This window comes from Penicillium oxalicum, chromosome II, assembly GCF_001723175.1.
Source record: "Penicillium oxalicum strain HP7-1 chromosome II, whole genome shotgun sequence".
NCBI lineage: Eukaryota > Fungi > Ascomycota > Eurotiomycetes > Eurotiales > Aspergillaceae > Penicillium > Penicillium oxalicum.
Genome location: NC_064651.1, coordinates 522,763 through 545,674, shown reverse-complemented (window position 1 = coordinate 545,674; position 22,912 = coordinate 522,763). Strand labels below are relative to the sequence as shown.

General features: G+C 51.4%; 7 protein-coding genes across 7 annotated transcripts; 4 read left to right on the top strand and 3 right to left on the bottom strand.

Annotated features, from left to right (window-relative positions):
- Positions 1 to 848: 848 nt before the first annotated feature.
- On the bottom strand, positions 849 to 1,001 carry POX_b02113 (uncharacterized protein; the record flags this gene model as incomplete). The annotated part of the gene is made up of 1 exon (XM_050111030.1): positions 849 to 1,001. One exon carries the CDS (start codon positions 999 to 1,001, stop codon positions 849 to 851), a length of 153 nt encoding a protein of 50 aa, XP_049971376.1.
- Positions 1,002 to 5,511: 4,510 nt separating this feature from the next.
- On the top strand, positions 5,512 to 5,904 carry POX_b02112 (uncharacterized protein; the record flags this gene model as incomplete). Its single annotated transcript, XM_050111029.1, has 1 exon — positions 5,512 to 5,904. One exon carries the CDS (start codon positions 5,512 to 5,514, stop codon positions 5,902 to 5,904), a length of 393 nt encoding a protein of 130 aa, XP_049971375.1.
- A 180-nt stretch (positions 5,905 to 6,084) lies between these two features.
- POX_b02111 (Helicase swr1) lies at positions 6,085 to 11,061 on the bottom strand (the record flags this gene model as incomplete). Its single annotated transcript, XM_050111028.1, has 1 exon — positions 6,085 to 11,061. The coding sequence occupies one exon, from the start codon at positions 11,059 to 11,061 to the stop codon at positions 6,085 to 6,087; it is 4,977 nt and encodes a 1,658-aa protein (XP_049971374.1).
- A 452-nt stretch (positions 11,062 to 11,513) lies between these two features.
- On the top strand, positions 11,514 to 12,145 carry POX_b02110 (uncharacterized protein; the record flags this gene model as incomplete). Its single annotated transcript, XM_050111027.1, has 3 exons — positions 11,514 to 11,639; positions 11,722 to 12,033; positions 12,116 to 12,145. 3 exons carry the CDS (start codon positions 11,514 to 11,516, stop codon positions 12,143 to 12,145), a joined length of 468 nt encoding a protein of 155 aa, XP_049971373.1.
- A 1,068-nt stretch (positions 12,146 to 13,213) lies between these two features.
- POX_b02109 (uncharacterized protein) lies at positions 13,214 to 17,613 on the top strand (the record flags this gene model as incomplete). Its single annotated transcript, XM_050111026.1, has 5 exons — positions 13,214 to 15,132; positions 15,207 to 15,392; positions 15,460 to 15,928; positions 16,011 to 16,595; positions 16,708 to 17,613. 5 exons carry the CDS (start codon positions 13,214 to 13,216, stop codon positions 17,611 to 17,613), a joined length of 4,065 nt encoding a protein of 1,354 aa, XP_049971372.1.
- Positions 17,614 to 19,313: 1,700 nt separating this feature from the next.
- POX_b02108 (uncharacterized protein) lies at positions 19,314 to 19,922 on the top strand (the record flags this gene model as incomplete). The annotated part of the gene is made up of 1 exon (XM_050111025.1): positions 19,314 to 19,922. The coding sequence occupies one exon, from the start codon at positions 19,314 to 19,316 to the stop codon at positions 19,920 to 19,922; it is 609 nt and encodes a 202-aa protein (XP_049971371.1).
- A 951-nt stretch (positions 19,923 to 20,873) lies between these two features.
- On the bottom strand, positions 20,874 to 21,746 carry POX_b02107 (Adenine phosphoribosyltransferase; the record flags this gene model as incomplete). Its single annotated transcript, XM_050111024.1, has 2 exons — positions 20,874 to 21,019; positions 21,263 to 21,746. 2 exons carry the CDS (start codon positions 21,744 to 21,746, stop codon positions 20,874 to 20,876), a joined length of 630 nt encoding a protein of 209 aa, XP_049971370.1.
- Between the last annotated feature and the right edge of the window lie 1,166 nt (positions 21,747 to 22,912).

Here is a 22,912-nt window from a genome sequence, read left to right as displayed (position 1 = left end):
AGGATCCATTGTGGGCGTGGTGATCCAGAGACTTAGGGTGTAGACATGTCATCTACACCGTCCCAGGCTACAGTAAATCCCCAATGCTCCAAAATCGACTAGGGACGGATCCTGCCACCTAGCTTTGAACACTATAATGGTGCAACGCCACGGGCGTTGTTTCCACGTGTTGAGAAATGAGCCAGAGTAGAATGGTGCCGCAGGGGCCCTGGCAAGGCTACCACTGTGGGGTTTTATAATCAGACTATTGTTTTTTTCGTCCAAATAGGGTCATCTTGGAGCATACACACGGGGAATGATCATTTTGGTCAGGTACAATAGTCCAATATCATGTACATATCTAGAGCCACCATGTACAGACGCGTCTACTACTACAGCGGAGCATAATAGCGTTGTCTTACCATTGGAGTGTCAATTTGTTATATAAGATCTACAACGCACGAGTCCCACATCACACTGTAAGAAGATCCTCTCGCCCGCCGATCAAACAATGGACTCCTTGATTTTCAGGGCATGCATCGTTCCAGACAGCATGGTTAGAGTACCCGGGTGGCACTCCTTTTACTCTTGTCACGAACCTTGCTCTCCCCCTCTCTGCACGCCAACGCCTTGGACAGAAAAGGGAAATAGCAGAAAAAGGTTTAAAGGACAGTCCTCCTGTCGCCCTATCACAGTCACCGCTAGACGAGAACCAGAGTTTCCATAGCATGGGTTCACTGGTTCGGTCGCTTCGTCTGCCCTCGCAGTTAGCTCCGTAAACCCGAGAGGGATGACGGGGGTTATGCACCAGAATATCAAGCAATCCGCAGTCAGATCACAATAACAGCCTTGTGTTCATTAATTTTCCCTTACAAGGCAAATGATAAGAGCAGGTCCGGTGAAGTAGCCATAGAACCATGAACCGGGCTGACTCGTTCTTCCAATTTTAACTTGCTGTGGAAATGACGGCGTTCTACCAAACTATTGGTTGGTTTGGTATGTCTTGGTACTGCAGGAGTCATGTAGAGCCCAAATCGAGCAAAGTCATTACTTATGTGCGACCACCAACAAGGTAAAGAGTCATTTCATCGGGGAAAAAAAGAAGAAACGCTCAGCTAGCAGATCCTTTCTAAATAATCAGTGGGATAGAGATGACAGAATTTCAATCCACACACTTTAGTAAGAAGACGCATAGAAGCTCCTGTCAACTACATTCCCAGGCTCTGAAACATCACGAGACCGAGTCATCCACTTCTTCCTGATCCCGCAAGGACTGGTACAATGACAAATACTGCTGCGGCGACCTGACTCAGTACCGTGTTAAATGCCATTATCTCGAAAGGTGAGGACACTATACTCTCTCCACCCACACAAAAAGAGAAGAGTGAATAGAAATGGACCAATACTAAAAAATATCTTTTTTTCTTTCTCTCTCCCATCTTTTTTTGTTCCATTTCGTCCACAAGTGGCTTATAAACCACGGAACCAGAGATAACTCCGTGGATAAGATAACCCCCACTACATCGAAAGTAGATCACCGAGACGCGCCCACCCTGTCAAATGTCAAAACCCTCAGAGGCGCGCTCATCCAGAGGCCCATACCTACGAATCACACCGACACATACATACAAATCCGAGATTCGATCTGGCCCTAGGATTCCGCTACGAGGGAAAAAAAAAAAACTTCAAATACTAGGTGAAAGCAACACACCACATCCCCAAAAATAGCAAATCTAAACCGACCCAGGCGAGGCTGATTCAAAGAACAACAAACCCCGACAGGACCATGAACAGTTGGCCATGCATTCTTTCAGACTTGAGTATGATGGGGTGCGAAGCTGACACGCCAACAATGGGTATCTACGTATGTATCCACACACGTATTCGCCTCTTCCCCATAGGCCTTTGTAGGCCCTACACGCCTATTGCCTGAGATCGCCTGCGATTTCTACATCGGAAATTGACATCCGATGCCAAGTCCAAGCACCAGGTACGTAGGGACTGTTGGGGAACTTAGACTGGTCAGCGCTAGAGGGCATCGATTTGCCGCTAGCCAAGGATCTGCCCTCATCCTCCAAAAGGAGGCTCTTCTCCGAAGGCGGGGAAGAAAAAAAGAAAATGAGGAAAATAAGAAGGCAAAGCAGTGGAGATACCAGAAAGGCAAACCCAGGAAGAGAATAACGGGTCCAGAATTAAAAATAAATCGCTATTATCTATAAAAGGCAAAATATAACGAGCACCTCCCGGCAAGAGTCAAAACGTTGAGGGAAAAGAAGAGGAAAAATACACCCCCCCCGGTTCAATCTACAATCAACGGCCATGGTGACGAAAGGGTCACCTAGTCGAATTGGAAACATCAGTAACCACTAGTCTGCGCGCCAAGTCGAACGGAAATAAGCAAATTCACAATAGCATTCATGCAAGTTATGGCGCCACAGATAAGGGGGGGAAACGTGCTGCTACTGGATATGTTGCAACACTGTTCAGGATCCCCCGTTACAGATCTTCAGAGGGGTACTCTTAAGGATGTACAAGTGTGGCTATGGACGATTGAACATAAGAAGGTCCTGCGACCAATCTAACGAACATGATGTGTACGGCATTGCCTGCGGTCGGAAGATCATCGGTGCAATTCTGGAGAAGGTAATTGTACCATTTACCAGGAATAGATGGATCTACAGGGCCAACATAGCATAGGATTTGCATTGGGACTGAGTGCGATAGGTATCAAGACGATAGGTGTTTGTATACTACTTCGAAGCAGCACCCATGGTCGAACCAGTTTGAAACCGACCGGGAGGTCAGTCGGTAGATTCTCGCTCGGGACCGGAAAACCTCCATACCTTTGATTTTTTGTTATCCTCAAGAATTAACCCACTTTTATGATCTCTCGCCATCGTGGGGTGAAAAAGATCAGATGTAGTCTGCGGTATGGAATGGTGGACAGGGATAACCCTGCATGCACGTGGCCCAGGAAAGTATCGAAGGTGCACAGAAGGGGTTTAGGGGGGACCCAGGACACGAAACACGAGAAGATCATTGAACCAATTGCAGAGTCGGCATAAGAGTATACTACACCTCGTAGGATTTTGCCAAGTGTCTAACTATATCTTGGTCATGTAGCTGCAGTAGTTGTAAACTCCCGGGGGGTCTGAGATTTTGCTATAAAACTTCAATCAATGCGGTGTAGTAGGTTCACCAGACGAACCAGACAAAAAGCCCCCGATTTCGACCAAGAACAAACTATATTCCCCAACTGTGAGTGCCTCCTGGCAATTATCCCTACTGGTATTCAGCATTATGTCAACCTCTGTTCCCTTTCCATCGGGACCACAGAAAGGATAGGCGAAGTTAGACTGTCGATTCGAATCAAATCACAATGTAGCGACCAGGGACCGCCCAACAGACTCTCCTACACCCAATACCTCAGTCTCGATTACTCGTATCAAAGCGTCAGCGTGAGCATCAGCGTCACCGAGACTCCACACATTCTGGGGCGTGAAACCAAACCACATGGCTGCGCTGGCGGACTTTTCTTAGTGCGATCCACTCTGATGCCCGGTGCGTGCATCACCGGGGTCTCTGCCAGATGGCACTTGGTAATCGAGCAGCACTCTACAGTCTCTCTGGTACATAGTACATCCAGTACCTTATAGTGTGCATAGTGAGAACACATCATGCTCTATGTTCAAATATAGGAACATGGACCTTATATGCTGCACATGCGTCAATCTACACTCTGTAAACAACACCCGACAACGACATACTGGAGTACAAGCCCTACATAGTCAGCAGATAATCTTCTGTTTCCCTTCCAAAAGGTGAAAATAATGTTTCGGATTTCGGGTCCTCGTGGTTGAGAAGCCCTAAGCACCCACGTATTCAGACAATTAGACTGGAGACTGAGGAGTCGGGATCCAGAATTGTCTAGTCTAGCCTTGGTGTGCGGTGGGCCGCGCCCGCAGATTGCTGTGTTATTTTTCTCCTCTTTTCTCAGCCACACGAGGACCGAGCGCGATGAATGATCCACCAGCTCGATGAGCCAGTAGAGAAGGACGAGAGAAAAAAAAAGAGAGAATACGCGTGTGTGTGTGTGTGTGAAAGAGAAAGAGGCCATCACTCAAAGAGGCAGAGAAATGGAGAGAAGCCTGGAATGATGAGAAACTAAGTCCCGGTTAGGTGGGTTTGCATATGCCATTTACAGCATAGTCTGAATCGAATTTGTCTTTTCGACCACGCGGTAATGCGAGGTGGCTGAGGGTAGCCTGGGGAAAAATAGATAGGGGCTGAGCCTTTGGGTGGTCGATCTGGGTATTGACGGACGTGATATCAACCGGACGGCTGATTGCGATTCTGAGTGGTTTGTTTTGTATCCAGTGGACCAATTGGTATATTGCTGCGCAGTACTCGTGACTGTCGTACACCGTGTACCGTCGATTTTCAGATAGGTAGCCCGTCCAGTATCAGAGAGTCTTTTACTCTTCAACTCAGTCACCGAGAAATTGGAAGGGAAATCACCATCTCGATTGGAAAGTGGAATACGGGCACGAATTGACCTGGATCTCATTCCTTTCGTATTCGTTACGTCTCCGAAGATCTCCTGTACTCCGTCTATTTCTGTTCTTTTTTGTTTCTTTCTCTCCTCTTCCGAGACGATCATGGATTTCATAACAGTCTAGAAGATGGACGAAGACATCTTCAACCCAAGCCCGGTAGGGATGACTGCACGGAGACAAAGGTGAAGATGTGGGGTTAACGATCGTCTTTCTGGACATCATAAAACGAGACTAGAGATGCAGGAGGTTGCCCGAGAGGAGACCACCTTGTCGTCCTCTGATGCAGTACAATGACACTATCTGGGGACGATGCTAAGGCGACTTGGGCAGGGATCGGCTGTGCTTAGATCTCCTTTCTGGGACTATCACCGCTGTGATCATTCCCGGTACCGTGGTCAAGCATGCATCAAACTTTGCAAAGGTGGGAGCGTGGAGGGGATCAGCATGGATTTCTGGAGGCGGTTGTCACACTATTGTGTTTGAATCATGTTGGTGGGGAAACTCTAGACATCCATGTCGGCGGAGGAAGTTTTTTTTTTTTTTGCATCACCGCGAGTGCTGTACAACCTCTCTATCGTATTCTCACGGTGATGGTCATTCAAGCCGAGCGAGAATAGCTTCTCATTACACCTATCGCCTGAAAAACCTGCAATTGACCTTGTTGGGTAGAGAATAAAAAGGACGGTCAAAGTGAGATAAAAATTGTCAAAGAAATACAGCGCTATTCTGTCTACAGAAATCGTACACACACCAATACGTTGATGAAGTCAATCCAATCCAGCGTATGAGACTCATCAACTCACACGCCTTGCGAAAAGAAAAGAAAAAAAAAGCACAGCCAATTCTGCACCATCCAGCCGAGATGGAGGCGAATGTGGTCATGGGCCGCCTGCCACAATCTCGTCTTCACGATACAAGTCAACGGCCAGCTTGAAACCCTGACCTTCCGGCCATAGTTGGACTCGCATCGGGCTGTATGCCTCCCTCGCTTCTCGAGCCCCACGTTTGCACAGTCCCCTTCGTCAAAAACCCCCTTTTGCGGCACCCTCCCCGTTCTCCCGGGTCCACCGCCACGTTGGGACTTGGAACGAGGCCGAAAACAAAGTGCGAGCCCACTTTTCAACGCGGTAAGGAGAAGGGTCAAAGCGCGAAGATCCGGGAGGATGAATGTCATCTTGCCGGGCACGGCCTGAGCGTATCGACGCGTAGAAAGAAGGTCGAGACAATAGCCAAATGGACTAACCGACAACCACCGACTGTCCACAGCATTTTGCCTACCCCCCTCGTAAGCGATGATTTGGTTGTGGAAACCCATCTGGCCAATTCCACAAACAAAATCGGGGATTCAGTAGATACATCGCCCCGGTAAAGCGCTGGGATGTGGACAAGAGGTAACCAAACAAGGCTATTGCGACTCCGTCTCCGAAAAAGCCTGGAAGGTCACAGTGTGGAATAAAACAAATCACCCATTCACACGTGGTGCATTATCACAGAGAGTCGGTCCAGCGGCCATGCGCAGGTGAGGGATAGTATGCAATGGCTCGGTTCCTCAGCGACGCCGTCTGATTCTGTGCTCCTTCCCCTTCTTGGACCTCTTCTTGCTCTTGTCCACAGGCAGAATCAAGGGTTCGTCACGCATGTTCCATTCCATGAAGCGGAGCAGGTAGTCATCAATGTGGCACGGCTCAAGGTCAGCATCTGTGGCTTCCTTTCCGGTTGCAGCATCACCGCCATCAGTGGGCGCCGGCGTATCACCTCCCTCGGTGGGAAGTGGTGTGCCAGCTTGGGCCGGAGTGCCTTGTGCAGGAGTGCGGTCGTCGAAATCGCCATCATCGGCATGCTCGAGCTCCTTCTGTGCATTCTTTGCGGCATCGATATCCTCCTTGTCCTCAACCTGCTCAAACGCCTTTCCACCACTGGCGACGCGATTGCCGAGCACGCGGTCCATCGCGGCACTAGCTTCGTCCTGTCCATCAAGCGCGTCTTCTCCTTCAGGGAGACCTTCCACGTCGCGAAGCTTTGTAAAGTAATCCGTGGTGAATTCACCTTCTTGAATGATCACATCATCAAGCATGCGCTTTTGATTGGCCTTGCGCAAGATATTGGACTCGATCGTATACTCCGACACGAATCGGTAGATATGCACATCGCGAGTCTGCCCAATACGGTGACACCGATCCTGACATTGTTTGTCCATGGCTGGGTTCCAGTCCAGATCGTAGAAGATGACGGTGTCGGCACCAGTCAGATTGATACCGAGACCACCAGATCGGCTGGACAGGATGAAAGCCAGAATTCGGGGATCGCTGTTGAATCGCTCAGTCAGCAGTTGTCGATTTTCCACTTTGGTGGTACCGTCAAGTCGGAGGTAACGATGGCCGTGAATATTGAGGAATTGCTCGAGAATATCCAGCATCTTCGTCATCTGTGTGAAGATCAGCGCACGATGGCCACCTGCTTTGAGATCTCGTAACAGCTTGTCCAGCCGCTGGAGCTTGCCGCAGTCATATTGCAAGAGTCTCTTGTCCGGAAAAGCGATAGACAGGCGCATTCTCGCCTCATGGAACGGATCGTAAGGCTGGTCGCTGGAGGTGTTGGTGAGCAAGCGAGTTTCCACGGGGGTCAACGCGGCCTCAGTGGTGCCCGCCGCAACAGCCGCCGGGGTAACGCAAGCAAAGCGCTGCACGTAGCCCTCCATCTCGAGCGAGCGCTCTTCGATGTTCAAGATCATGGACGCAAGTACAGAGGACCGGCTGGACAGCCATTCCGCCATGTTGCTTTTACGGAGTGGGGCATTGGACAAGGCATGTTCCTTGTTGGTGCCCGCGCGCAAAAATTCGATCAAGCTGCTGCCGTACACAGGTCGGCGGCCATGGCGCTTGGATTCAAAGTACAGACAGCGTTCGAGTTCTGCCATTCTGCGTTTCCGACTGGCATTCTCCAGAGACTGCAGGGTCGACTCCATGGTGGACCCATCGAAGCTCATCTGCCAATTTGTCCGTTTGTATTGACGCTCACGCAATGCCTTGAACGGCCCGTAGGCCATCAGCCGAATGCTGTCATCCGCAAGTCTGCGCGAGATGTCTTCTCTTGACACGGGCGCAAGATTGAGAAAGTCCAGGTCAACTTTGGTGAGTGGATGCTCAAAGAGCAGACGTCGACGGACAAGTGACTCCTTCATATTATAGTCTGTTGCGACAGACCGTGGCATCGCAAATGATGTTGAGATAGGTCGGGTCTCAAAGAGATCCGGATGGTTACAGACTTTGCGAAGCTGCATGAGACAATGGATGATCGAAAGGAAGTTGCCGGACGCGAGAGTCTCCTTCGTCTGAGCCATGGACATGAACCCATCGTAGAGAAATCGCTGGCGTTTGGATAGTCGGCAGTAAATGACGTGTTCATACTTGCCTGGCATCTGCTTCTCGACATCCGCTTTCATTCGGCGCAGGATGTACGGACGCAGGACGGTATGAAGTTTAGTCACCACTCGTTTGGCCTCTTCATCCATGGTCTCCCTGCCATGCTCTAGAATTTGCTCGACGGGTCGGCGGAACCATTCTGAAAAGTCCCGCAAATCTGCAAAGCCCTCAATGCCGTTGCCGTCTCCGTCAGAAGGCATCAAGAAGAAAAGCAAAGACCATAACTCCGTTAAATTATTCTGGAGCGGGGTTCCGGTGAGAAGAAGGCGCGCCCGGGTCCGGAACGTAAGAAGAGCTTGCCATCGTTGCGAGCGAAAGTTCTTGATGTTGTGCGCCTCGTCCAGGATCATGTAATGCCAGTTTCTCCTCTTCAGAGATTGTTGATCCTGGAGCACAAGTTGATACGAAGTGATCAACACATTCCACGCGTTGTCGTCGGTCCAGCCGCGACGTTTCGCCTTACGTTCCTCTTGATTACCGTAATAAGTCATGATCTTGAATCCCGGGCACCATTTCTTGAATTCCATCTCCCAGTTCAGCATCACACTGGTGGGCACAACCACAAGATGAGGCCCCCAGACACCATGATCGACCGCGAGATGTGCGAGCAGAGCAATGGTTTGGATAGTCTTGCCCAAACCCATCTCGTCGGCCAGAATGCCGTTGATGTGATTCTTGTAAAGGCCCGCGAGCCAGTCTAAACCATAGTGCTGATACTCACGGAGAGTGCCCCGGAGAAGATGCGGGATGGGTGTTTTGAGTCCCGGTGCGGGTGAGTCGTCTGCTTGAAGCAACTTCTCTGAAGTGGGCTCATACGAAGAGACAGACTCGGGCTCGGATGGTTTCGTTGCCAGAGTCCCCGGCGACGCTTCGCTCGAGAGTTCCCCTGCTGGAGCGGGCTCGTTGTTCTCCTGGATCTCATCCACTGGTTGAAGCTTGGCTTCCGGGTCGGTCCAAATAGGACTCTTTGATTCCGCAGTGGGTTCCAAAGGCGCCTGTGGAGTTGCAGCCACTTGATTTTGACCTTCCAGAGGTGTGTCTACCGTCGAGATATCATTCGTCTCAGCCGGTGTTGGCTCCGCCGAGGCTTCCACAACATCCATTGGAGTTCCTTCACGCGAAGAGTCATGGCCATCGGGAGGGACAAACCTCTCAGCGGGATGTTCGAAATCAGCATCCGCATCTTCCTCATCTTCCACAGTCTCCGTTTCTGTGTTCCCTTTAGCCACTGGAAGATCTCTAGACGAGAAGAAACCGAGTAGTCCAGGACCCTCGTCGTCCTCGTCGCCTCCACTTTCGTCTTCGGACCCCCCGTCATCGGATTCCATGTCATCGTCGCTATCACCCATATCGTCGTCCATATCGGTCGATTCATCGTCACTCTCGTCCATGAGAACCGAATCCACATCGTCCAGAGGTGCAGGAGTGGCCTGAGAATCCAGTTCACTGGGCAGAAGCTCGCTGTCAATTGCTGAAGGAGGAATTTCAGAAGTCACAGATTGTTCGTCTTGCTTGCCATCGGCTGGAAGGTTGGCATATTTCAACCGGAGCTCTTCCGCAGTCAATCTGGCGTCATCGTCCACGTTGGCATCATCATCGTCATCCGTTTCGGACTCTGAGGATGACATATTGCTCTCATGATCGGAGTCACTTGAGTTCATTGCAGAGTCCGAATCATCATCTTCCTCATCATCGCTAGTAGCAGGGACGTCGCTGTTCGCCTCGCCAAGGATCTCAGATCGGCGTTTCTCGAAAAGCATCGTAGATTTTTTGATTGCACGGTCGAGAGCTTGCTGGTCTTGCATTTTTCGCTCTTCCTCCCAACGGGCCAGTCGGGCGCGGTCGATTTCGGCACGCACCAGATCAAACATCTTCTGGAGATCCTTGACCACCTGCTTCCGCTTTCCCCGTACCTCCTCTTGCTGCTCACGCAGAATATCCTCTGGGTTTTTGTGACGCTTTCGGTATGCATCTGCGCACCATTGAGCGAATAGTTTTGCTGTCTGTCGGTGCCGTTTGTGCTCCTTCTCCAACAGTCTCTGGAAATACAGCACATGTGCGACGAGATGGTCCTGGTGTGAATATTGAGGTGGCGGCTCTTCTTGCTGATCGGTGATATAAGCCGAGCAAACTTCCGAACTAAGAGGCCCACCGGGATTTGCTGCGTCGATCACCAGACGCCGCCGCTTAGCCTCTTCCAGGGCTTCTTCGGAAGATAAGAGACTTGGTTCATCCTCTTTGTCCATCCACTCTCGGAAAGAATCGTACTTTTTGCTGGCAATGTGACCAGGGTGACGAATGGGAGGGACAGGCTTCTTGACTTTGATCCGTAATCGTGGGACCTTGACCTGCCCTTCTTCCCCTTCTTGATCCACGGCCTCGATATCGCCGGATTCATCTCCAGCTTCGGGGGAGGTTGTTAAAAGAGAAGAGCGATCGCGCAGCTGGCGGGGACTTGCGCCGTTTGTTGTCGGGCGGCTCGTCCGTTGGGTATTGACAGAACTTCGCGATCTTGTGCGGGACTGAGAGGAGGACTTCGTCGAAAGCGATTTCGAAGCTGCGAGCTTGCCAGTTGTGGCCGCCTTTATCGACCCTGTCCGAGGTGATCCATGAGACAAAACCTTGCCACCAACCTTGCTACCAACCCCGGCGCGAGACTGCGCCACGGCTAACGGTGACGATGTTGCCGGCTTTGAGCCATCGCGCACATTCTTCGGCGTATGTTGTGTCTGTCCTCCCCGAGTCTGGCGTTTGTCGGAATGGGGTTGCATCTCCAGCGGGATCGCGTTGGTGCGCGAAGATCGGCGACGCCCCTCCACCGTGAACGAAGTTGGTCCATCGATTCCGGCTTTCTTCCATGGTGGCGAAGGCGGCCTCGGTGTCGACCGACGCGATGGGGTCGTTTCAGTAAGACGGCGCTTCTTTGATGGCGGGCCTTCTATTTGGGGAGGCGGCTCATCGACGGGTGGACCAGAGGGAATCTCATCGGAGGGCTTCGAGTCAACTTGAATTTCCAATGCGGCTGCTTCCAAGACAGGAGAGTCTGGAACGGGCGTCAGGTAATCATCTCGCGGTGATGGGCTGTTCGGGCTGCCGTTTTGCATGACTTGGAGCTGCGGACGACAGGGGCCGTGTGGACACTTGACCCCAGCTATCCCAGCAATGACGTGATCGAGGGTGATGATTTTCGCATCAACGAGTAGGGCTGATCGTGTATGAATGACCCCAGAAGTTTGGCATGCTTATCGGCACTGTAGCATTGATGAAGGCGAAAAAACGGGTGCGTTGGAGGGATTGCGTGAGGATGTGGTTTTTTCGTCGGGGCGAGCCTGTCAGTTGGAAGCGCGCCGCGCCCGGATGCCTGTCGTGGCCTGAGGCCACTGTACCGCAAACCTCCCTCCGTTCCATCATCGACTACATTCACCCTACGAGACACCCTTGCACTCACTCTCCACGTCCAACCTGCTTTCCGCCAGAGCAGTAGGTCCTGCATAAGACACTCTCAAGTGCATTCCTGGCTTTTGACAGCATCACTGACAGCCAATTCCTACTACAGATGCTGTCCCAACGGATTCTGGCTCGCCGCCTGCCTCAAGTTGTCGCCCGCAGCACCATTGCTCCTCGCGCATCCTTCTCCCAGATCCCAGCTCTCCGTGCTGCTGATGTGGAGGATCCCTTCCAGGTAACGACCTTGAAATGCTGGGGAGCTGCTCAAGCTCCTCTCTTGCCCGATGCAATGGTAGATGCTAACGCCTCTATCCCAGAATGGCAACTACCAGAACCCTCCCCGCGTGAAGCGTCAGTTCAGAGATCCTTATGGCGGATGGTGGGACAAGCAAGAGAAGCGCAACTTCGGCGAGCCTGTCCATGAGGACAACGAAATTCTCGGTGTCTTCAGTCCCGAGCAATACTCTCATGTCAGCTCCCGCCGGGCTTTCCGTCACCTCGGAGTGTTCGTGGCAACTTTCCTTAGCCTGTGCGGTGTTGTCAGCCTCTACTACCCCGACAAGCCCAGCGTTCCCAAGGTCTACGTCGACGGACTGGAGAAGGAGTTGGGCGGTGCGAACGCTGTCCCGGTACGTGGCTATCCTGCAAACCATCCATCTGCAAGGTTTCCCCTCCTGCGGACGCAATACTAACGATTCAATTTACCAACAGGCCCGCAAGTCCGGCGAGGACAAGTGGTAGATTTTGATGCTTTCGTTCTCTTCGTTTTTCTTTCCTTTTTGGTGCGCTGTTGTGTGTAAATACCAATCCGATTCTGTTTCTTATATGCGGCAGCACTTGCGGGTCAAAAGGTCACCCGTTGAGCAAAGCAACCTGGCAGCGCGGCAAGAAAAAAGGGCACAGGCCGCTTAGATGATAGTCCTCAAGGTCCAACAAAATCGACTTTTACAACCAACCATCCGACTTGACGGGCTTTACTTAGGCTAAGCGGCGGACGCAACTGGTGAACCTTCGGCGAGACCCGCAGTAGAGGCCAAGGCCCAAGTGGCGCCGTCCTCATATCTTGCGACAAGCCCTTCGACCACAATTTGGGAGTTTGATGTTGTTATGACGGTGATCTTGTTGGGACGTGGAACTCCTTGATTTCCTTGCTCACAACTGATCCGCCCTAGTTGGCTTGGTTTCACAATCGAAAATGCTTCGCTCTTCTCCCCCGGATGCTTGTGTCCATCGTGCAGAACCCTTGCGTATATCTGGCGCTTAAGGATTGCAATCAGCAACCCTGCATAAAAGGTTTACCTTCATATTCTCCTCCAGCTAGTTTAGTTAAATGCTCCCAACTTGTCATCATTGTCCTGCTTTTTCAAAATTTCGCATTTCCACATTTTGATATTCTCGTTGTGCATCTTTGCCTTTGGAATACCTCCGAGTCCCAACGTGTTGGGCATTCATTGTTTTTGGTCCGGGCGCATGTACGTCAGTTTGGTTCCGCGGCTTTGGGGCGTTTCATCCATCGTATTTCCCCCCTCCTTTCTTCCTCCTTCAATAAACGATTCATAAACAATCTCTCTCGCTCTCCTCCCAGCCTCCCTTGCACTCTGCTCAAAACACACTCATTCTCCAACAAGAAGTACCACGTGCTCCCGAACACCACACAGTCTAAACGGCAACCTGTGATCTTTTTTTGAGCGATCCGGTCCAGCGCGCGCGCCAACCGGGGGGTTTTTAACGTTGCGCTTTCGATCTATGGTCCCGCATTCCGCTGCCTCCCCTCGCCAAGCAGCAAACGAACGGAGAGAATAGAGACTCATGTCGACGGCTTCCAGACAATCCCGAGGAGTCAACCGGCGGATCAACAGTCTCCAGAATGAAGGTCGTCATTCGCGCAACTCGTCTCTCTCGCGCCGACGACCGCTCACGGCGGCCATCGTAAGCAGTCATGCGCTCCGCGTGGCCTATCTCACGTACCTCCTGCAACCCCGGTCTCGCCGCGTTCAAAATGTCCCCGTTGCGCCAGCGCGTCCGAAGCGATCCTCGACGTCGATCCATGATCTTATGAGTGACTTCTCGCTAGTCAGAGACTCCAAGAGTACCAGGATTCCGCATGGCTTTCTGTCGGAGCTAGAGAAGCGATTGACGGGGGTGTTGATGGGACGAGAGAAGAAAAAGGAATATCAGGATCATCTGGTGGTGCGCACATTCGCCGTCTTTCTCAACGTACTCAAGGAAGACTCCTTCCGCAAGCGCATGGAGAAAGATCGCCGTGCGGAGGACCTGCTCCTGATCTTCTATTCGAATGCAGTGAAGGAGCTGAGCAAGGGCAAGGAACAAGATGATGACAGCTGGAAACTCATGGTGGACCGGCACGTCGCGCTCTTTGTCCGCCTTTTGGCGTTGATCCTCAAGGCCAACGACTGGGCAAGGGACCGCCCGGAGCTGGCCAACCGGCTCGCGGTGCTTGAGAACAAGCTGCTCCTGCAGGACCAGGATTTGATGGACTCGGGCAGCACGACGATGACGACGGAAGTGCTGGCACCACTCAGCTATGATGTGAAGGACATGCCATTGGTGCAACATGTGATGAAGATATTTGGGATGACCTCCTCGCAAGCCCAGGCGGAGATTGACAAAAACAAGAATGTGTGGACAGAAAAGGCTGCCCTTCAAGATCTCAAGACGTACCAGACCCAGTTGAGTCTCCACACGCGCAAGACTCTGTGCCGCGAAGATTTCGAGACCGACGAGGCATTTGAAAGCTGGAAGAAAAGCGAAGGCCCGGATCTATCGCAGATGATGCTCGCAATCGTACAGTCGAATCCCGAGCTCGCCAAAAGCACTCCCGGGGCTCTTCCGCATTTCAATTCTTCTGTCACTGATGAATTGTCTACGCCTCGAGACCGGACTTCGTATTCTATTGAGCAACCGCTCGACTTCAGCTCACTTTCACTGGGTGGATCGGATGGAGATAGCGAGGAGTCCGATACCTACACTTTTATCCCTTCAGATCCGCGAGCCGTGTACCGGTTCATCTTGAACCAAACACTGTCCCACGATCTGCGAGATCGGGATATCGAAGCTAGCCAGGCAACCGCCGATACGCCGTCAATGAAGTTATTGTCGAAGCTATCAATGGAAATGCTCAATGAGATCTGTGTCCGCTGGCGGATACCAGCCTTCTCTCGAGTTGTGTTGTTTCTCGACGTGGTGCAGTCCAAATACGTCGATTCAGAAATTGACCTCAACACATTGGACTCGGCGTTTACGTTTGCGAAGGAATCCCCGAGCAGTGAGCCGCGGTCCAAGCGCAGTAGTTATGTGGCCTCTTCTGTATTCGACCGTCAAAAATGGACGATACAAGATCTTCAGACCATGCAGCAACTACTGTCTAAATTGCATGAGGCGCTGCTGCGTGAGCTCTACGATGTGATGATGGATTGTTTTGAAGCAAAGCCCCGGCCGATAGGCCCGGTGATGTACATTTTGGAGAATCACATTCAGATGGATCCAAGCTACACCGAGGACCCGCAGGACATTAATCGTTTCTCGTCCTACGTTCAAGGCGGCCTTGCAGAAAAGGCGACGGAGAAATACCAGAGCCTGATTAGTCAAATGATTCCTGTTGAGCAGGAGCAATGGCACTTTGACAATATTATTCAACTGAGCGATGCCATTTCCAAGCTGGCGCAGAAAATTCAGAAGCGGTACCGAAATAATCCTGAAATCATGGGGTAAGTGACGACCTTGAGGATGAGCCGATTATTTTCTTTTTTTTTTCATCTGGAAGCTCTAACATCCAGACTAGGGTCAATCCTTATCTGATTCTTTGCACCAACATCCTCCCCATGTTCGCAGAGGACGCCAACGAAATGGTGCTCCGGATCGTGGAGCACGCCAAGGCCGAGGACAGAGAAATTGACATCGAGGATGGATTTGATTTGTACCGGAATCTGGCCACGATCAGGCGGCTGTACACCAACACGATTCCCGAGTAAGCATTTGAAGAAGAAGATTTTGTCTCACTCACAGCCAGGTCATGCTGATCAAAGAATTTGCAGGACTCCTTTCCCATTCCACGTGGAAACTCTGCTCGAAGAATTTGTATGGCGCTGGCTCCGTCTGACGGACCAGAGTGTCATGGACTGGGTGAATCAGGCGATTCGACAGGATCAATTCACCGTCCGCGGAGATGAGCAGGCCGAGATTGTTCCCGAAGATAAACGGCATAGTGTTTCAGTGATTGACATCTTCCGGTCCTACAACCAAGTGGTGGAGAATCTGATTGGACTTGGATGGGATGACGACTTCCAGTACGCAAAATTCATGACTGCCCTCTCCAAGTCCATGGGCAAGGGTGTCGCCAAATACTGTGAATCGCTGGAGCAAATGTTTGCTCGGGAGATGGACAAACTCACACCAGAGCAAGAGGCGGCTTTAAACCAGACGACGCAAGAGAAACTCATGCAATTCGCCAAGGATACGTGGACAAACAAAGACAGAATTGAGCCCTTCCAGTTCTCGTCCGAGGTATGTTTCTTCTCTCGTGCGAAGCTATCCTGATGGCTTGTCCCGAGGGTGACTTTGGTTCTAACCTGTCTTCTCCATTCAGTCTTTGGTCAAACTTAATAATATCGAGTACGCTCTCACTCAATTAGATCGACTCGAGCAGGAGATCAACGTCGACGCATGTGCCGATGTGATTGCAAAGAACACACCACCCCAGCTCAAGAAGGTTCGCAAATCTACCACTTATGTCTTCACGATCAAGGTGGTGGAGGCCGAGGATCTGAAAGCCTGTGACATGAACGGAGGCAGTGATCCGTACGTGGTCTTGACCGATGAATACCAGAAGCGGATAGCGAAGACACGCATCATCTATAATAATTTGAATCCGCGGTGGGAAGATGCGGTGGATATCACCACTCAAGGCCCACTGAACATTATTGCGACTATTTGGGATTGGGATGCGGTGGGTGATCACGACTACGTCGGCCGCACGTCCATCAAATTAGATCCTGTTCATTTCAGTGACTTCCTCCCTCGAGAATACTGGCTGGACCTAGATACCCAGGGACGACTGCTCCTTCGCGTGAGTATGGAGGGCGAACGAGACGACATTCAGTTCTACTTTGGCAAGGCTTTCCGCACCCTGAAGCGTACTGAAAGGGATATGACACGGCGCATTACCGAAAAGGTGAGTTGGTTGGATTTCATGTGCCTTGCTCTTCTGGGACGATGTATTTCCCCATTGTGGGAAAGGAAAAACCCTTCGTTCAGGCTAATCGAGATTTCCCTTTGTTATTTAGCTCTCTGCCTACATCAGTCACTGTTTATCTCGGCGAACATTGAAATCCTTGTTATCTCGGGGCATTGGCAGTCTCAGCATGTCCACTGTGTCGAATTTCCTGAATCGCAACCGTGGCCCGCCGGCCTCGACTGGCCCTACGGCAGCCGACGTGGAAAATGCTCTGGATCCGCTCTTCAGCTACTTCAACGACAATTTCGCCATCATGAACAAAACCCTCACCGAAGAAGCCATGCGCATGGTCATGGCGCGTCTCTGGAAAGAAGTCCTGGCCACCATCGAGTCTCTCCTGGTGCCCCCTCTCTCGGACAAGCCCTCTCATCAAAAACCGCTCACCGTGCAAGAAGTTGACATCGTCTCACGCTGGCTCGTGCTCCTCCTCAACTTCTTCCATGCCGTCGATGAAGAAACCGGCGAAGCGGGCGGTGTGCCTCTCGACATTCTCAAGTCTCCGAAATATCACGAAATCCAAAGCGTGAATTTCTTCTACTTTGAGCCGACGGAGAATCTCATCCGTACCTCGGAACGGATGGCCTCGGCCAATGTGCACCGCCAACAGGCGAATCGCAACCGACTCTCGGCACCTGCCCATTTAGGAGCCACAGGCCCCGGACACGGCTCCCTGGGCATTCCGGCTGCACGTCGCGCCAAGAGCATCATGCTCTCGCGCAATCTAGGCACCATGAAGAAGGTGAAGGAGGAGAAGCGTCGCGAGGCGCAGGCCGACCCCAACGATGACATGATCCTACGTATCTTACGGATGAGGCCCGAGGCTGCAGGATATCTTCGGGATCGCAGTCGTCAAAAGGAGAGACTGGCGGCTGCGGCCGCGGCGGATGCCATTGTCAAGCAGAGTCTGATGGCGGGCGTGGGAAGTCGAATGAGTGGAACGATTCCACGGCGTTGATCATATGGGGACAACCAAAAGGTTGTGGGCGATGTTGCTTTGTTGTTCGAAGGTGGCCGTTGTATTTGTAACGATTTCCTGGGGAAGAGAGAGAGAGAGAAAGAGAGAGGGTGGGAGAGCTGCGTTGAACTGATGACCTCTCGGTTGCTGCTTGCTAATGTCTTGCTTGTTTGCCCGGACATTGTCTGTTAGCCGGTATGATGTTCCATTTGCTCCTTGTTTTTTTTTTTTCTTCTTCTTTCTTTTTTTTTTTGCTTGTCCATTTCTCTGGTCTGTATCTAGCGATTGAGTGATTCGGTTCTGGCTTGGTCAGCGTGCATGGAACGTAATATGATCTCCCTCATTGTGATATCTCTCCATTCTGGCTTTGAGCCTTTAAGAATTCCGCTCTGACGCCTCAGTCACCCATGAGCTATCAGAGTCCTCGTGTTCTTCTTCCTTCGAGACAGTAAGAGGAAGTACATAACGTATCTGATTCACTTGGGGGGGGGGGGGGTAACCTATACAACCCATGGATCGGACCGGATGCGAGAGCTGCAATAAACTACCTACCTCATACATAAACTTCTCAGAATCCCAGAAGCTGAAACCCCTACATAGGCTGCAGTAGGTACCACGGCTACGGGCATTAGTCCGTTCCCAAGCATACTCGGCATCCATATGGCCCATCAAGAACCTCCTCCGATTTAACTCTTTCAACCGCACCTCAATTGTTAACCTCTGCAGCCATATGTAGAACCTAACGCCCATCCATCCACATCTGATGGATCAATTTGCCTGAAGTTACAACGGCATTGTTCTGGATAGGAAATTACCTATACACGGCAAGAATCAAATTCATTCCTAGGTTTTTTTTTTTCTCCCGTCCTTTCTTTATCCCTTTCTGCGTTCTAGTTCCGCAAATTTTTACAAGTTTATATCTGTACAATTTGAATACAGATCCCCGAACCAATCTAAACTTTGTCTCGGACTTGAATTATTATCATATCTGATCATCCTACCTAGGTTTTATTCCCGTTTGCGAGAGAATGAACGGGAAATATTACTTAGCCGCGGCTTGAACCTCGCCCCGCATTCCATGTTCTTTTTTTTCTCGGTACATTGCTGGAATGTACGTAATATTCTTACTAGTACTGGGGGACTGAGTGTGGTAATCAGTCAGTGAGGGTTAGATTGACTGGGTAAGGTTGTTGATTGTTATGTGTTTTGTTTTTTTCCTTGTTCTAAATGAGTCGGTCGAGCATTATTCCCCTCCCCACACCCCCAGTTTCCCCGCATTACGGAGGATGGATGACCAGACGCAAACAATCTTACAGTTTATCGCTGACAGTTGAATTCTTCCATCTCTTCTCTAGTGTCCTTGTCTGCTGTACCTAAGAGTTTGAAGTCGTTTTCTTCACGAAAATAGTCATCTACCTGGGTATAACATGCATACAGCTTCTCCAATAGAGGTTCAACCTCAATCTCCACCAGCCCCTGGCCCAGTATCAGCATCAGCATCAGTCTCAATATCACTGTTAATAAACCCTGTTCAAAATGAGCAACATCAACAACAAGGAGAAGCAGCAGCAGCAGCAGAAACTCTTCTCCCGCCCTCCGCCCACAAATGCCTTGACCCAACCATCCTCCTCCCTCCATCACGACCACCACCACCCAAATATCTCTACTTCGCCTACGGTTCCAATCTTTCCCCAACCCAAATGAAATCCCGCTGCCGCATTCACCCCTCGCACTCTGCCCACCCGCTCGCCATCGCCTCCCTCCCACACTGGCGCTGGCTCATCTGCGAGCGTGGCTACGCCAATGTCCTCCCTCCCCCAGCACTGCGTCTCGTCGGATCGCAGCCTAGTCGTGTTGCAGACCAGATTCCCGTCTCTGGACATCGTGACGCCGTGCTTGGCGTCTTGTACGATATGGATGCGGGGGACGAGAAGATCCTCGATGGGTATGAGGGCGTGGATGAGGCGGCGGAGGAAGTCGATGAGGACACGAGCGTGATTAGTCCTGCGATTCGGCCGAGGGAGCAAGGGGAGGGGAGCTATAATAAGTGGTACGTGGAGGCGGAGGTGGAGAAGTGGTTGGATGAGAAGAGTTTGGAGGATGGGGTTGCGGTGGGAAGTGCTGGTGGTAGTCAGGTCCCCGTTCGAGTTCGGGTCTTGGTGTATGTGGATGAGGAGCATGTGCTCATGTCGAGACCCAAAGCGGAGTATATTCCGCGGATGGATCGGGCGATTCGGGAAGCAGAGGCTTTGGGGATGGATGGGAAGTGGTTGAAGGAGGTGCTGAGGAAGGATATTCCAGAGGTGTGAGTGGATGGTGTCATGTCCAAAATTTGTATTGGATTCAGAGTCATTGTGAAGATGCATCTGCCGGCTGGAAGTCAACAGGTCTGATTATAGGAGTAGTTTATAGAAATCGATCTGGTTCGTCAGTTGGTCGCTCTTTTGTGCTTGTCGTGATGCCACCACTAGCTCGAAAGTCAGAATCGAAGAGCCAATGAGGAAGACTAGGGACAGTCCTGGGGGTGATGGAAGGCAATAGTCAGGTATGGGTCCGCAAAGGAGAAAAATGCATCTGGGAAACTCTGGTGGTGGGTGGGAAAACTACGAAAAACATGAGAATTGGCGTCGCAACCGGAGAAATTAGGGAAATGTTATGATAAATAACACAAATCCACGAGAAGGCGAATTCTTCTCCTATGTACAGGCATGAGTCTCCCGAAGTATCCTGCCAGCTTTTGGAAAGCTGCGCCAGCCATCGGATTGGAGGAGAGTCTCCCCACCCCAATCCGGCTGGACGGGACGACATTGTCCCTCGACGCATGAGGGGCGAAACAGATATAATGTGGTTGGATACCTCCGAGGTAAATAGATTGCTGAGATGCTCTCCAGATCTCCCACTCATTATGCTCAGGTCTCAGGTAGACACTGCGGCCCCCGGCCTGCCCCGAATCAAAGCGTCCTAAGCGTCGCACGGCCGTCAAGCGGCATTCAAAATGTCAAATATCGCGGATGCCGACAAGAAGAAAGAAATGGAAACACAAGGCAACATGCAGAAGAACATGGCACTTTTATAAAACCCCACCAACGCAGAAGCATTGGCACGAAGGAGAGTTGACTGAGGTGAAGGGGGGGGGAAAGTCGACTCCGTATCGTGAGCAAATAGATAAGCATTGTCGAAAGACCAGAAAAGATCGAACCAAAGGGATTGACCAGCAATTCGGTGTCGGGGAGATTGACCCTGGGTAGCTAAGCTTCCACTTAAGCCTGGCCAGAGAGCAGGGTGTAAACCGGAGCGGGGAGCTTGTCACGGCCCTTGAGGAACTCCAGCTCCAAGATGAAGATGAATCCGAGCAGGTCACCGCCCATCTTGCGGATCATCTCGCCACCAGCCCAAGCAGAGCCACCTAACAGAAAGGGTCAGCGTGAGTCACCAAAAAAACTAGTAGATCCCGTGTGATAGTGGGTAATGTCCGAGGGGGATCCCTCCCATTCCTCAAATCCAGTGTCTGTTTCTCCCTGAGCTCGAGACTGTCATCCTCAACACGAAAGAATGCCAGAGACAGTCCTCGCGCCAGGAGCTGACGGAGTCTCGAGCAGCCCACAAACACCTCCCAGCACTCCAGACACTCGTCTCTTGTGGAACTCACCAGTAGCAATGATGTCGTCAACAACAATGACCTTCTGCCCGGGCTTGATAGCACCCTCCTGCATCTGGAAAAAGTCCTGACCATACTCCTTCTCGTAGGCCTGGGTCACACAAGGACCGGGCAGCTTGCCCTGCTTGCGCACCGGCACGAAGCTGGCGCCCAGACGCAGAGCCAGGCTGGGGCCCATGAGGAACCCACGAGCCTCCAAACCAACGATCACATCGGGCTTCTGGCCACCGTAGGCCTCCAGGACGTGCAACTCCAGAGAGCGGATCAAAGACTCATGCAGCTTGGGGTCGGCGAAGATGGGCAGGATGTCCTCGAAAAGAATGCCGGGGCTGGGGAAATCTGGGAACTGGCGCAGGGCAGCGCGCAGGCCTACTTTAAGACTGGCGAGTTCGGCGGAGCGGGAGGCATGGGTGGTGGAGTGGCCGGAGACTTGGGCGGCGGAGGCATCAGGCTGGGTGGAAGATGAGGTGGACATGGTGAGAGAGAAGGAGGGGGGAAGAGAAGAGAGAGAAAAAGGGTGAGAGGAGGAGAGGAGAGGAGATTGAGCTTGGGTTGGGGGGGAAAAAAATAAAAGATAAAAAAAAAAAGAGGTGAGGTGGAGGGGTGGTGGGATGATTGGTCTTGGACTGGGCCAGACAATAATGAGGAGAGGAGGGGCCGAGCAAAAGTGCGATGTCGTGTAAAAAGATACGATAGTCGGAAGAGAAAGAGAAAAAGAGAAAATTTCATTATGACTCTCAGTACTATGGTGATAAGCATATTCTGGTGGTACCGTACGAGAGATAATTCCCAAAAACGGTCAATTTACTGTCTTTATTTCCCAGTTTGATCGACGAAAATGAAAATGAAAAAAAAAAATCTATGGATCGGCGTCGATAAGCAGTGCCGCCCGAGAATGTGTATCCAGTACTTCTTACAGCGGCGACTTGTATATGGTGAGCCTAGTATCGGTACTTTAATGCTTGCGGTGTACAACCTCCACCCGCGGGTGTACCCCTCGGCGGGGTACCGCAGGCTTCAGCATGGCTTGCAGAGACGAGATGCAAAGAATCATCAAGTGTTTGCATTCGCGCGGTCTTTTCGGAAAGCCAGCGATGTTTTATTCTTTGCAGGATAATTCTCCGTTTGGTAACATCAAAATTCCACAGGACCGGGCTCTCACATAGTCATGCAAATATGCAAAGTAGCTTCGCTGATGGGTTGGGCATTTCCCCTCCGGCTAGTGTATACTTCTTCAGAAAGTTCGACACAATCTCTTATCAAAGTGGCAACTCATTGGGCAGTCTCTCCTGCTTGTATTCAGGTTCTCGCCAACGGAGTCCTGGGCCGGCTTCACAATCGAGACGACATCCGTCTACTGGCAGCATTTGCGTTACGGGAGGATCTACGAATGATATTCAAGTGGGGAGAACGGTGGAGGACCAGGCCAGTGTCTGCTGGAGAAGGTCAACAAGCGGTCAGACTGCGGTCTGTGCTAAGGATCGCATCAGTAAGAGGTGAACTCATCCATGATGCACGGAGGTCGCAATCGAGCGTCTGAATAACGAGGCGAGTCGATTGAGCGTGCGGACAAATCTCCTTCAGCAACGGACTTGGCAAGCTAGCTACTACAGAAGTCCACAAGTTTCATGAGGCAGAGTA